Source organism: Glycine soja, chromosome 16 (genome assembly GCF_004193775.1).
Source record: "Glycine soja cultivar W05 chromosome 16, ASM419377v2, whole genome shotgun sequence".
Taxonomy (NCBI): Eukaryota; Viridiplantae; Streptophyta; class Magnoliopsida; order Fabales; family Fabaceae; genus Glycine; species Glycine soja.
In genome coordinates this window covers 7686664-7701610 of record NC_041017.1, presented here as the reverse complement: position 1 = coordinate 7701610, position 14947 = coordinate 7686664, and the positions used below count along the sequence as shown (strand labels likewise).

General features: G+C 31.1%; 1 protein-coding gene across 1 annotated transcript; it reads right to left on the bottom strand.

Annotated features, from left to right (window-relative positions):
- Positions 1–1650: 1650 nt before the first annotated feature.
- LOC114389523 (long-chain-alcohol oxidase FAO4A-like) lies at positions 1651–11757 on the bottom strand. Its single transcript, XM_028350210.1, has 3 exons — positions 11347–11757; positions 10153–10422; positions 1651–3754 (listed from the first exon to the last, which is right to left on the bottom strand). The coding sequence occupies exons 1-3, from the start codon at positions 11722–11724 to the stop codon at positions 1928–1930; spliced, it is 2475 nt and encodes an 824-aa protein (XP_028206011.1). The 5' UTR covers positions 11725–11757; the 3' UTR covers positions 1651–1927.
- Positions 11758–14947: the final 3190 nt, after the last annotated feature.

The window sequence follows — 14947 nt, the reverse complement described above, 5'->3', positions numbered from 1 at the left end:
TGTGATGGATGAGAACCAACCCGAGTGTGGCTAGATTGAGTTTATATTATTTTTGTTAATGGGTTTGTGGGGCTTGAAACTATTTCACCATATATGAATACTAATGGTGTAGAAAGTTTGAAAAGTGTTACTTATGTGATTAATTCTAACATGTGTGAAATACTCATGATTAATTTGTGATAGTGACGTGCGATATGTGATAGATTATAAGTGAGAGGTAATTTGATAATATTATGGGATGTTTTCATGGCAATTTTTTTCGCTGTCTTTTACGGTGATTTTTTTTTTTGTGTTCCTAAATTGTTGTTATATTTATTGGATATACATCCAATAGTTAGTGGGTCATCATAGACATATTAAGTTAATTCACATATGTTTAGATTTTCTTTTATATTTATTGGAGAAAGCTTTAAATATAATTGCATTGTTTGGTGAGATATTAAGCGGAAAAAAATGCTTCGATGTTATTAGATTTTGTTTTTTTTTTTAAATGTTAGAAACATTATTTGGTAATGTTGTTTAGCTGTTTTTAAATAGTCTGTTTTATTACTTTTGGAATATTATTATTAGCTTTTGATGCTAATATTTTAATTAAATATTTTCTTGATTTCAATTTATAATTGAATATAATATTAGAATATATGTTTCTTTGTCTGTTTTAATGTGCATTAAATTCACATTTTAATTGGTCTTATTACTTGTTTTATATATATTAGTTAGTGATTATATTCTGTTAATTAGAGTTATTATACATTTTTCATACATGTAAATTATTCATGTAAGGTGTTAAATTCAGTGTTAGGAACATAATTTATTTAATGTTCATGAATTTATTATTTGGTGTATTTAAGAACATTATAAGCTATTAGATATTTAGGGTGAAGTTGTTAGTATTTAAATACATATTTTAATTTTTAGACTGTACAATGTGGGGGTAATTTTTTTTTCTTTGATTTTATGGAGACTTAAAAGTGATATTTTGCGGATTAGGTGACTCACAGTTTGATTGCTTATCGAAGAGTACTGCAATGCTTGAGAGGTATTGTGGATTTGTTATATTTTAATTAAATACTGTAGCAGTGTAGCTTTCTTCACATTCAAAACATGCAACAAGTCCTGTTAGAATATTATATTAGCTTTATTTCATCTGTTCCCTGCACCTTTGACCTTCCCAGAAAGACAACAAATACAGAATCTGTCTTTGATAGCACCCTTAACCAAAAAACAGCTAGACTGTGTTACTTCCCTGCAAATCAATGCTCCCCCTTTAATTAGATTTGTTTGCCTTATTTTGTTTTTGGTTGTTTCAATATTGTTGAACTTGAACATTGTAATTTGCATCTAAGATATATCTTCATGACTAATTACGGACTCTTGGACACTTTAGAAAAAAATCTTGTCCCGTTAGCAGTTAATATTCCTTTTTCGTAGACATACATATTAGTTAGGCTTATTATATAAAGTATATGATGAATAGAATAAAGCACACATCAATGGTTACATTTATGGGTCTATTTAGATAAACTTTTCTATATGCATTTGAAGAAAATGAGAAAGTAAAATGAAAAGAGCTTTTCTCATAAGCTAGAATCAACTTTATGCACATTAGTTTTAGAAAAATTCAATAAAAGAACTTCTATAGAAGTTAAGTGCATAAATTGATTTTATTTAGGAGAGAAAGACTATTCACTTTACCTTTATGTTTCTTTCTCCTATAGATGCTTATAGAGAAGTTTAAAAAAACATGGCCTAATGGCCTATATATCTGATATTACAAAAGTAAAAATATATCCACTGGTATGTGGAATACACTAATGCTTCTAGCATGCTACTTTTTGATTGATTGTTGAATTGAACATCACCCTTAATATTATTGAAACTGAAGTGCTTTTAGCACAGCAAAAGTTTTTTTGTTTCTCTTTTCTCTTCACTTTCTTTTCCTTCTAAGAACTTCAAGAACATATTGTGCTGTGCAGTAAGAAATAGCCTGAACAGTGACCATTGGATTCACACCCAAAGCTGTGGGAAACACACTTGAGTCTGCCAAATAAAGACCCTCCACTTCCCATGTCTCTCCCATTTGGTTCACAACTGATTCCCTTGGATTAGTACCCATTTTACAGCTTCCCATTTGATGTGCTGAACACAATGGGGTTGAAATGTCTGTCAAAGACATTGAACTTTCCTCTTTCACAAATTTCTCAAACTCATGATAGCTCACTTGCTTCACATTTATTCTCCTTCCCTTGTTGTTGTGTGTCCCAATTTCTTCAGCTCCAGCTGCTGCAAGAATCCTCAGTACCTTCTCAAGTCCAACCTTTAAATTCTCTTTGTCAATGTCTTTCAACTGATAACTTATACACGAAGGCGAATTCACAGTTCCTGATCCTTGATCCCTTGCCAGCGCAAACACATGAGCCGTTCTAGAGAACTTGCGCATTCGATCTTTTATATCCGCACCAGAAGTCCATGGCATTAGAATTGAGAACATACCAGGATGCAATGCAGGTGTCTGGATCACTGTACCATATCCAGATTTGTCAAACTGTGCAACAACTGTGGACATTGCTGTCATAATCCCTCCTTCATAGCTCTTCTTATGTTTCTCAGGCCACAACTCAGGTGAAGGTGAATCAGGGAAGTAGCCCCAAGCCATTGCCACTGGATGAAGGTGCAAGTTTCTCCCTATGTTTTCATTCTTCAATCCACTTCTTTTAAGCAATGCTGGAGTACTAAGTGCTCCACAAGCAACAATTGTGACCTTTGACTCCACTACACAAATGTCCTTTTTCCCCTTGTATTCAATTGCAAAAGCCACACCCCTTGCTATTTTTCTGTGCCTTCCTTTCTTTTTCTTATGCAAGACTTGAATAGCCTCACAACTTGGAATGATTGCACCATTCCCTGATTTCACCAAGTCCACAAGCCATGTTTCCAATGTACCTTTCTTCCTTCCATCCTTGCACCCCAAGCAACACCAGCCACAGTAGTGATCAGATGTAGCATTCCTGGGAATGTTGCACACAGGATACCCCATTTCTACACACCCTCTTCTTAAAACAGCATTGTTGAACCCTTCATCATCAATCTCAGATTGCACTCCCATTTTCTCACACACAACATCCAAGGCTTCTTTGTACAACATACTCTCGAATAGTTCGAGCTCGTGGCGATCGCACCACTCCTTGCACACATGTTGAGGAGTTCTAATGCTGGCCGACCAGTTGATTGCAGACCCTCCACCAACTGTGGAGCCTGCTAGTATTAGCACAGACATGTCGTTTGTAGCAACCAAACCATTGGAGAGGTACATTTGATCCATGCTTGGTCCTTCAAGAAGGGAAAGATTGTTCCTAGCAGAATAGCTTCCTTTCTCCAAGACCAGAACTTTGTAACCAGCATTTGCAAGAACTCCAGCTACTACCCCTCCTCCAGAGCCAGAACCAACAACCACTGCATCACATTTTATAACTAGAGAAGGAGATGATAGGGTAGAAGCCTTGGTCTTTTTGGGAGTAGCAGAGACAGAGAATCCAACTCGTCTTAGAGAATCTGTAATGATGTCTCGTGGGTTATTTATGCGGATAAGACCTTTGTAAAGAGGTCCTCTAACATCTTCAGTGCCATCATCTTCTTTTTCTTCTTGTCCTCTTTGCTTTGTAAAGAAGTGGTTCTTCAACTGTGATTTGAACTCTGGATCAGGTCCACAATACCCAATTGCCTTCCATGATGGGTTGTCTTCTGCTTCATCTAGCTGAAAATGAATTAGTTATGGTTAATATGTCAAACACTTCGTGACAACATATGGTTTTGTATATATATGCAAGGCATTCACTTACTCGAGGAACAAGTCTTATAGACACTTACTTCCCTTATAATTTTTCTAAAATACAAATTTCTTAAATCCAACCCTTGAATCTTGATAATCATGTGTATCAAGTTTTAATAGAATATTCATTGTATGTAATCTTCTTTTCTGGTACAAATTACATATGCATTTTACGGAAGGAAACAACACGGGAAGATTAATTTAGGGTATTTTAATTTAGACTGTACAATGTGGGGGTATTTTTTTTTTTCTTTGATTTTATGGAGACTTAAAAGGGATATTTTGCGGACTGTATAGTGACTCAGAGTTTGATTGCTTAAAAAAAATTGATATCGAAGAGTCCTGCAATGCTTGAGAGCTATGGTGGATTTGTTATATTTTAATTAAAGACTGTAGCAGTGTAGCTTTCTTCACATTCAAAACATGCAACAAGTCCTGTTAGAATATTATATTAGCCTTATTTCATCTGTTCCCTGCACCTTTGACCTTCCCAGAAAGACAACAAATACAGTATCTGTCTTTGATAGCACCCTTAACAAAAAAACAGCTAGACTGTGTTACTTCCCTGCAAATCAATGCTCCCCTTTAATTAGGTTTGCTTGTCTTATTTCGTTTTCGGTTGTTTCAATATTGTTAAACTTGAACATTGTAATTTACATCTAAAATATATCTTCATGACTAATCTTAGTGAACGTCACCCCTCCAAGTTTTGGTCCCCCCCCCTCTCTTGAAATTTGCTTTGGAAGAATGGTTTGACACCTATTTTGACCTCACTAGGTTCCTCATTCCAACAACCATCCTCCATTAACCCCATCAAAGAGTTCTCCTTCCTCCTCCAATTGACACTTTGGGAGTTCTGCTTCCTCCTCCAATTGACACTTTGGTGAAAGAAGCAAAAGTTACTATCTCCATCTTTTATCCACTTTGACCTAGACTTTTGATGGAGAAGTGACTCTTGCCTATTCAAAATTTCTCAAAGTTCTCCTAACAAAGATTTTATTTTAACTATATCCTCCTCCCCAAGGCCCCAACATCATTTTCTTTGTCCAACAACAACGCAATGGACGCTTCCACCTATACCCTCTTTTGATGGATATCCCCAAACACCACTTTGTTCCACTCCTCAAGTTTGCCCTTTAAGATTTTTAACCTTTCTTTCAAAATATAGACTGCCCATCCCTTCACATGTATCTTCCTCCATTCCTCCTCCACAAACGATTTGGAACCTTTATGCTGGAACCAACAATTCAAGACCCTATATGGTTTTGCTCCCCAATTAAAGTTGGACACCTTGAGCAAGATATAGGGCAATGGTTGGATACATTTCTATCTACACATATTGTGAGCACCCCGGCCAAGCATCCAACCAATCTCTAGAGATAAGGAATCTATCAATCCTACTCTTAGATCTCCCATTTGGCCTAAACCAAGTGTACTATTGAAAATGTGAAACATAATTTTCAGTCAGGAAAGAAAAAGAAAAGAGTGATGTACCCATAATAAGAGTTGTATGAAATTTCCATAAAATTTTATATTCATTTTCATATGTCTGAAAATAATTAAGAAAAAAGTTATGATACATATATAAATTAATCAACACATTGCTATTGTCTTAAATGATCATTATACTGTAACCATATTTCCTTTTCATCAAACCCCATTAGATGGAGGACCAAGCTAATGTCTGAGACAGTTTTTTTCTTCTTCTGAGGAGTCGGACAGTCTACACAAATTGACATTTTGATTTGTTTTATCAGCTATTTTTTGTGCATGACACAGGAGCAGTAGCTTTCACAATGAAAGCTAAGTGAAAATAGTATTCCAGCTTCAATGTTTTCCTTTTCTTGAGCTGGAATCATTTACTTTTCCCATTATTGTGGGACACTTGGTGTTTTCCTTGCGTAATGGCAGTAGTAACACAGCTTTTAATTCAAAACCAGTGTATAGACCTTGTGGGTCTATATTAGTTTAACAAAGGAAACGTTTTAGTATAGTTAGGATCCACAATCTCAATTTTTAAGAATAGTACCTGAAAATTGAATGAGGGACACATGAATGACCCTTGAGAGGGACATTATTCCTACCTTAGGTACGGTTGGATTGAATGTCCGAGCTGTAAGTGACCACTTGGACTTTAATTTGGATATTTGCACATGCTAATCAAATATACAATAATTATGTGGAAAAACACCTAGAGCCGTTCAGTATGAATGCGTACGCTCCCTACACGCAGTGAGCATTTGTTGCCTTGATTTATATATTTGTTGCCTTGATTTATATATATATATATATACTCCGTATTACAGTAGTTCTTACATCAAAATAGAAGATCCCAACTTAATTGTTAATATTGAATGAACTTATAGTTTTAGTTGTAAATATTAAATATACCTAAGAGAGTCAATATTAAATGCACGTGCATTTAATATTAACCATTAAATTTGGACCTTCACTCTTAATCTAAGAATTACTATTTAATCATTTTAACTTTTATAATAAAACACTCCTCTCACTTTGACTTTTGGGACATTAATGTAAAAAATCTATGTAAATACTTGCATATCACCCCATTCAAATAGAGCCATTATTTGAAAACTTCTTAACTGGATACAAAAGTTGTTTAGTTCAAGTGATCTTCCCTATAATTCTAAACTTATTAAGAGGGATGATTGTGTAATATCTTTGACGATTATAATGTTTGGTTTCTTTAATATTATAAAGAAATTTGTTTGAGCTACAGTTAATTTGTATTGCAACTAATTATTCAAAGTTTTTAGTTGTACCTTCTTTGGTTCAAATTAATCTTCTTTAAAAGGGCTCATTTGTTTGTGTTTTAAAAAAGTAATTAGTATTTTAGTTTTTCAATACAAAGGATAAATGTATATTCTATATAATTAAATTTATAATAAATAAAATTTTAAATATACAAATTATATGATTATATTATAATCAAAATTTCTATCAAATAAATATTTTGGACGTATAAATTACATTATTTTTTATTTATGATGAATAATTTACAGTGATACATGGTTATTTTAAACTATTAATAGTTTTTAAAAATATTAAAATTAATATGAAAATTAAAAAAATGATAGATTAAGGAGATAAGAGGTTAGTAAAACCTCTAAAAACATTCTCGCTAGAGAGTAATTTCTAAAATACTCTTATTGAAAATAATTATTCTAATTTATATATTGAGGGTTTATTTTGAAATTTTTTTTATATAAACTTAAGCTAATTTGTGTTTGGCTATATTGATAAAAAAAACACTTTTTAAAATACAAATGCTTTTTAACTTGTTTGAACACGAAAGTTTAGAAGTACCGTTTTTTTTACAAAATTACACTCAAAGCATTTTGAAAGTAATATATTTATTTAGCGAAAAAACACCTTTTTATATATTATAAATTCAAAACAAATAACAGTAAAAAAATACAATTATAATTAAATATTTTTACTTAATATAATATTTAAAAAATTATTATTAAATTTAATCCATAAATAATGAAACATTTTAACAATTACTTCATAAATGATTATATGCAGTATTTATATATATGAAACAGTTACACTGCATTTTAACCCTGGTGGTGCACGTAGACAAGAAACAACCATTCCAAAGTTCCAAAGGTGCACGTCTGCAATTTGGTCACTCTCATTTGAACCACTTTTTTTTTTTTTTGCAATTATAATACGCTTTCTCTACTCTACCACATGTATTTTTTATTTTTTTAGAAAAGCATGTACAGATAGTTTCTAAAAAATATCTCAAAAAAAGAAAAAAAAAATGCTTTTTTGTTTTTTCATTTCTGATTCTTAAATTTTTACCTAAACACTTTGTAATTTTTCACCAATCATTTTTTATAAAAGAAGATTTTTTTAAGAAAGAATTTCACAAAAAGTACACTCATAATAAACTATTTAGGCATATTTTTTTATTTAAAATAAATACTAATTTTAGTTCTACTTTCTCACTTTTTATATATAAGATTCAATTATTTAATTTATCAAAGTTAGGAAAAATCATTAATTTATTATTTGATTGGTCCTTAATTATAATTTTTTTAACTTATTAATGTTTTTTAAGAAAAGTAATTATCACATTAAATTTGTCAATTATTTATATTATGATTCTAAAATTACTTTTTTCTTCTCTTTCCACTTACTTATTTTCTTATTAACGTTTGGAGAAAAATAATTAAGTAAAAATATATAAAAAAAAAATTAATACATGTAAAAATTAAAAAATAATCTTATAAAAATGAACAATAATTTTTTTTAAAAAATCTTATAATTAAAAATAAAGGGACTAGATAATAATAATAAATTTTTCTTGCATTTATAAATTTTTATAAAATTATTCTTATTATTAATATTTTTTCTTTTAATTTTGTCAATATATTTTCTTTTCTTTTAACTACAGAGACATTTTAGTTTAAAAATAATTAATAAAAAACATTATAAATTAGATTTGATGCTATAAAATGTAACCAACAATATTTTTAAATTTGATTCCTATAAAATAACAGCCGAGGAAGTATCTGAATATATCTCCTCTAAATTAAAGTCTTAAGTGTTGTGTTGAGTCTGTGAACAGAAGTTCGTGCTGCCATGCGTTTATTGTCATTTGTCATGAGTGTATTTGCTCTTGTGCATGCACATTATCATTAAGACATCCAGCTTTTTGGGTGCAAACATCTAGACTACAATTTAAGTTAGTGCATTGTTTCTTTTTTTTGGTATACAAGTCAACCAATTAAAAACACTAGTATTAATCAACAGCTAGCATTTAATACTTTTTTGACTTTTATATAATAAATCTCTATTATTTCCTTAACTATTATTCCTATAGAATTAACTCTTGCCTTTCAGTAATATCAAAATAAAACATGAAGTAAAATTTGAATCGAACTTTTCAACAAAAAAAATAAAAATGAATGCCTTTTCCCAAACTGGAACTTCAATTCTATAAATGTTAATAATCAATCCTTTTAAAGATATAAAATTTATAATTATAATTAATTATGTTTTCAATAATGGGCCTGCATTATTGGGTATTTATTACATAGAAAACTTGTCATAAAACATCTCCCACGGGTACCTAAGAAAAGAACAATTCTTTACCAAAAGAATTATCTTTAAAAAAAGAAAAAAAACAAGTGAAAAATAGAGTTAAATACTTTTTTAGTTCATACAAATAGAATAAGGTTTACCTTTAATCTATAAAAATTAAGGTGTTTTCTTTTAGTCTTTCATTTTTTTTATCAGTTTTAGTACTCTTTCATTTAAGATATGTATTAATTGCACAATGTAAATTTTACATAAATGAAATACTAAAAGGATTTTTTTTTTTTGTGGAGAGCAAAAACTAAATATAATATATTTCTATAAATGAGAAACTTAAAAAATTATTTAAAAAAATTAAAAGTAATATTATTTTATTTAAAGAGATTAAAAACATATTCTACCTAAAAAAATTATTACGAGTTACAAAATGATTACCGCATTATAGTAACTTAGAGAGGATCTTATTTCCTGATCAGTTCCTCTTATTGACTTCAACTGTCAAATTGAGATTTTTGTTTTTGTTTGTTTGTTTTTCTCAACACAAAAGGATACAATTTAATCTCCACCACTTGACTCCCTTTCCTTCCATCTTTTTCCTCCCCGTCCCTTTCTCTCAACTATATTTCTAGACATAACATTAATTATACTTTTATTTTAATAAACATTATCAAGCACTATCTTTAACAAAAAGATACCCTTGATTTTAAACACTAATTAAACAACGAAAAATCTAGTACTTAATTATATTCCAAATACTATTCACAATTTGGAAATATAAAATTCACTCGTCTATGAAAGCTAGCTAGCTGATAAAAGCGTCACTTATTAATTTTTGGAAAATAATATATACATTGTTAGCGTAAAGTATGTTTACAATAAATCAACTACTTAATCGACATATATATAATGAATTTGTTAATTTTTATAATTAATATCACTTTAAAAGTCCTATTTAACATGATTTTTTTTTATTAATTGGACAATTTAAATTTTACAGTAATAATATATAAAAATTAATCTCAATTACTAATGCAAAAGAAAGAAAAAGAATAAAAAACTTTTTTAAGTGATGCCAATTAAAGAAAGAGAAACAAACACATTTTAAGCAATGCCAAAGAATCGAAAGAAAAAACAGTGAAAGAAAAACGAAGCAAGAAAAGAAGAAGCAAGAGAGACATTAAATGCATGGTGTTTCTTAATTTGTGTAAGGTCTGCTCATGCTACAGTTCGATAAGAATGAGGTCATTAATTACCTGAGTGAAGAAGACAAGGAGAGTGAGAAGCTTGATGGTTCTGAAGAACATCCTAAGGGGTCGAAGGTAACTGAGAGACCAAGACTGCATAACTTTTTGCCGTTTGAGAAGAGACAATTCTGGGTAGCTATGGAAGAAAGGAAACTTTGTTGAGAGGCTCAACGTACCACACAGTATGAATGTGCCAAACCATGTGGATAGTAGCCATAGTGTCAGCAACAACAGCCATGTACTTGGGTGCTTCAGCTTCTCACTTATCAATATCCCAAGCTACAAAATAAATTACACCCCCCAAAAAACAAAAAAAAAATGGTAGTTAGATATTAGTTCAATATATATGATAACCGACAAAATTTGTATCAACTTGGGAAAATATAATTTGTATATGTTTTTAAATGACAGAAATGATGAGGAAGTTATAATTAAGATGATAAAATGATTTATTCAGAAAAAAAATGATAAAATGATTTTACTCATTGTCAAGTGACACAAGAAGTCAAGAGGCTTATTATGATTCTAGAAGTGTTTTTCTTTAAAGTTAGGAATTGTCGGTTGAAAGTAAAGTAACAGGCAAAAAAAAAAAGCTCTTTTAAATTTAGAGAGTTTTGTGAAATTTGCATGTATTATCTCTCCGTTTAGAATCTTAGTTTCATATTATATTATTATAATATTATGCAAAATAAAGAGAAAACAGTGGAAAAATTATCTGCAAAATAAAACTAATTATTATTCCAATCAAATAAAGAAAAACTTAACATCCTTTTGTGAAGAAAAAGTAAAATGTATTTTGTAAATATGATTGAATGTATATTTCGTCCTACTTTTTATTTACTTTTATTCTTTGAAATTTTTGAAATTTTTGCAGTAGTTTCTGTAATGATTTGACATATATGCAATTATGTTATGTCACTTGTTCATCTCAGAACAATCACCATTTTAATATAGTTAAATACATGTCATTTTATTGTTAAGTGGAAGAAATTATTTGAAAAAATACATTTCAAATTGATAAAGACTAAAATAATTGAAAAATCAAAATCATGCAAATCAAGTCCAAGACTAAAATCTCCTTCTTTCTCTAGAAAAAAAGAGTCCAAGATAGACTAGCTAAAAAATAATATTGTGAAAAAAAAAAAAGAGAGAAAGAAGAGAGATATAAATCTTAAAATTAATGTTACAGGTGGCTAGTCCTACATGCTCAGGTGTTCCAGCCAGGGAAGCCGAAGTCTTGTAGAAGTTGGCAACAGATTCATCATCAGAGCCCCAAACAACGTTGTTGTTGTTGATGGAAGGTAAGAGGGTGTCACAAAGAGCAACAAGGGACTTCATCTGCCTAGGAGATAGAGAGTTTGTAAGAGGTTTTCTTTGCTCTTTCTCTCTCTCCTCACCAACATCATCATCATCACCATCTTGAAGAAGACTAGTAGTAGTAGTGTGTGTATAATCAACACTACCAAGCTCAACCAAAGTGTGAACTTTTGCCTCGTTCGGAGCCAACCCGAACCCCTCCCTGAAGCTACCACTTCTACTGCTATGGCTCTCCCCATTGCTCTCCATGTTTTTTCTGTTCATCTTTTTTTTCTTCTTAATGGAAAAGTGCTATATATGCAAGTATATATGAGTGCAAACCATCCTGGCTTGTAGTTCGTATAATAATAAATATATACCTGCATAACCTGTTCACCAAATTTAAAAATAAAATAGAAATAGAAAAAAATGATGTAATTAATTAATAAGTTGTCTATTTCCTTTTCATTAAAGAAGTGCATCTCATCAAGTTTCTCCACTTGTAGAATTTATTGTTTGGTAAATCTTAACTTTTTTATACAAAAAAAATCAATATATCATATTACATTAGTTCTTTAAGGATATTCTTATTTATAAAATAATTTTTCAAACTAAGAAACCACTACTTTAATCTTTAAAATTAATTACAGGATGTTGTAAACTTATTCTCTAAAAGGACTAAAATTCTAAGACAATCTCTAAAATTGAATACTACTTCCTCTCTTGACTCAATTATAAGCAGTCAAAACAAAGGTTTTGGTGGACTCAAACATAAGTAAATGTTAACTACTTTGATTCTATTTAAGGATATTAGCCCAAAAATATCTTTCAATTAATTGAATTTTATTTTTAATAATTTTTATTTTATTTTTGATTTCAAGTTTAAATGGATGAAAGCCTTTGTAATTAAGCAAGGTTGTGCAGTAGCTTTGCCATGTGATCATTGTAGTATTGAAGTAGAACCATCCAATCATTTATTTCTTCACTACCCAAAGACGTACTATATTTGGAATTGGCTAGGACAATCTTGAAATAAATGAAACACGTTAAAAGGAGGAGTTGAAGACTGTGTTAGTGAAAACTCAATTTTCTTTTTCAAAGATAGAATCCTTTTCAAAAGTAGATATGGATATAAGGTATGAAAACGAGTTTAGAAGAGATTTGTCCAAAGTGTTAAAACAAATTTTCACAATAGCGTTAAATAGTTATTGAGAAAGAAAGCAAGTTAAATACTAGAAGGAAAGTATAAACACTTGTTAATTTTATACAATTCATTGAATTTATGAGTTACCTTGAGTTCTCCTTTAACCTTAGAAGGATTTTACCAATTTAAAAAATATTACCTATGAAATATGAAGAGAAAAAAGTTTTAGCTGTATCAGTAAGTTTAATTTGTGTGACTATATTTATTTTTATATATGCAAGTTTTGTTCTTAATCTGGATAAAATGAAGTTTATGTATCTTCTTTTTTTTTTTTTTTACCTCTTATTGGTCAGCCTTGTATTTGTTGCAATGTTATTGCCTAACATGTATAATGTTTGATCCTGTAGCAAATGTCTTTCCCATGGGCCAGGAGGCTATGCCAGTCAATGTTCATTTATAATTTGATTAGATTACACCCTCCATGCTCATCTGGCTTTGTTCCCCCCACCTCCTATTAATCCAGTACAGTACAATACTTGATTATGCTACTTGCATTGACAGAAAAAAGTGGACTTGTTTATGGTGTGAAGTTGTATCCTGCTGGTGCTACAACAAACTCCCAAGATGGTGTTACAGATCTTTTTTGGAAATTATTTTTCTGTTCTTGAGGAAATGGCTGAGCTAAATTTACCATTATTTGTGATTTTTTTTTCCTTCTTGTTTGTGGTTTTTGTTTTGTTTATTTCTTTACATTCTCTCTCACCACCCCAATTTTGCGTGTGTCTATGTTTAATGTTCTTATACTGATGCATAAGAATGTATTTAATTCTTTATGCTTCCATGCTTGCCTTCATAATTCAAATCAGTTCTGGTAAGTCACATTTTTCATGAATTATTTTATGCCATTGAATAGAATGTAATTATTACATACTATGTTCGACAACAGTTTTGGAGCATGTCTACTATGAAATCATCTACTAATACTTCAACACTTAACTAGGAGCTGAGTGATGCTTGTGGTAGTCAAATGCTTCCTAGTGGCATGTTTCCTTCTTTATGTTTGTCCTTTATTTAATATGTAAAACTTAGAAGTTTACATTGTACTCTTTTATCTGTGAATCATTATGTATGACAGGTTCATGGAGAGGTTACAAATTCAAGCGTTGATATTTTTGACCGAGAAAAAGTCTTTATTGAAACAATTTTAGAACCTTTAGTTCAAAGACTTCCACAGCTGATCGAAGGTTTTGATGGAGCATATTACTACCGCAGATGCTGTTAAATTTGTAGAGTCTTGCAAAGAAGGTAAAAAATAAATTACTTGAAAGATCTAATTTATCATTGTCTTGTACTATTTAATTTTAAAATTATTCTCGTGATTTGTGCATTTGTAAAGTTACGTAGCAGCAACTGTTACACCACAGCATCTTCTTCTGAATCGTAATGCTTTGTTCCAAGGTGGCTTACAGCCTCCCAACTACTGTCTTCCATTGGTCAAAAGAGAGACAATTGTTTGAGCACATTGCTTATGCTCATTCTGTGACAGAAACATCACAATCAATCATATACCTCAGCATCTAGTTACCTATTTTTTTGTTTACATTTCCACTCATATAATTTAGATTATATAACATGTTTTCTGCAATTATTTATCTCCAAAGACTTAGCCAATTCAACATATATCATGATATCAACAAGTATGCTATGATTTGGAGTTACAGCGGATGGTTCTTTGGAGAATGAAGAATGAATTAGTTTTTGATAAAAAGGCTTATGGACTCCTCGGCCTTAGCCAATTCTTCCTTCAACCTCTCGTAGTTGGAGAACCCTTGAAGGTGTTGCGTAATGGTTGCCGCCCTAGACTGAAAAGCCCAAAAGTTGGTCCAATTGGCGACGTCATCATTCTTGTTCAGCACTTGGTGACCATGCTCTGAGATAAACCCTTGATCGACAAGAGGCTCCAACACAAAATATTTGACAAAGAAGCCTTGATTGGTCAAGACCGAGAGGTTGGTCAAAGGATTGGAAGGAAGGAACTCCAACATGTGTTGCTTCAACCTTTTGCAGCGATGGTTGACATCTTTATGGCTGGAAGCTTCCTCTAAGTCGCTCCTATGGTCTCGATTGCTACTTTTCTTGTGATTGTCCTTCCCTTTAGGCTCCTTTCCAGTCAGAGGGACCATGTCAACAGGGGGATTCCTCGGACTAGGCGTTCGATTGATGGGAGTAAGGATGGAGTTACTGGCATCAGAGGGTATCCAGTTCTTGTAGGAAAGGTGGAAGGTGGTCATGTTTGCACATGCTTGAGCCATGATTCTTGAAATAAATTACAAGTAGTAAATCAACAGGTTAGGGCAAGGAGTC

Bases quoted from the DNA above. Each gene is read 5' to 3' on its own strand.
- LOC114389523 (XM_028350210.1), bottom strand. From the start codon at position 11,724: ATGAACAGAAAAAACATGGAGAGCAATGGGGAGAGCCATAGCAGTAGA. The intron at 10,423-11,346 runs GTAGGACTAGCC...TTTATTTTGTAG, and splicing joins TGGCTGGAACACCTGAGCAT to CTTGGGATATTGATAAGTGA. The intron at 3,755-10,152 runs GTAATTAATGAC...ATTCATTTTCAG, and splicing joins TCCTTGTCTTCTTCACTCAG to CTAGATGAAGCAGAAGACAA.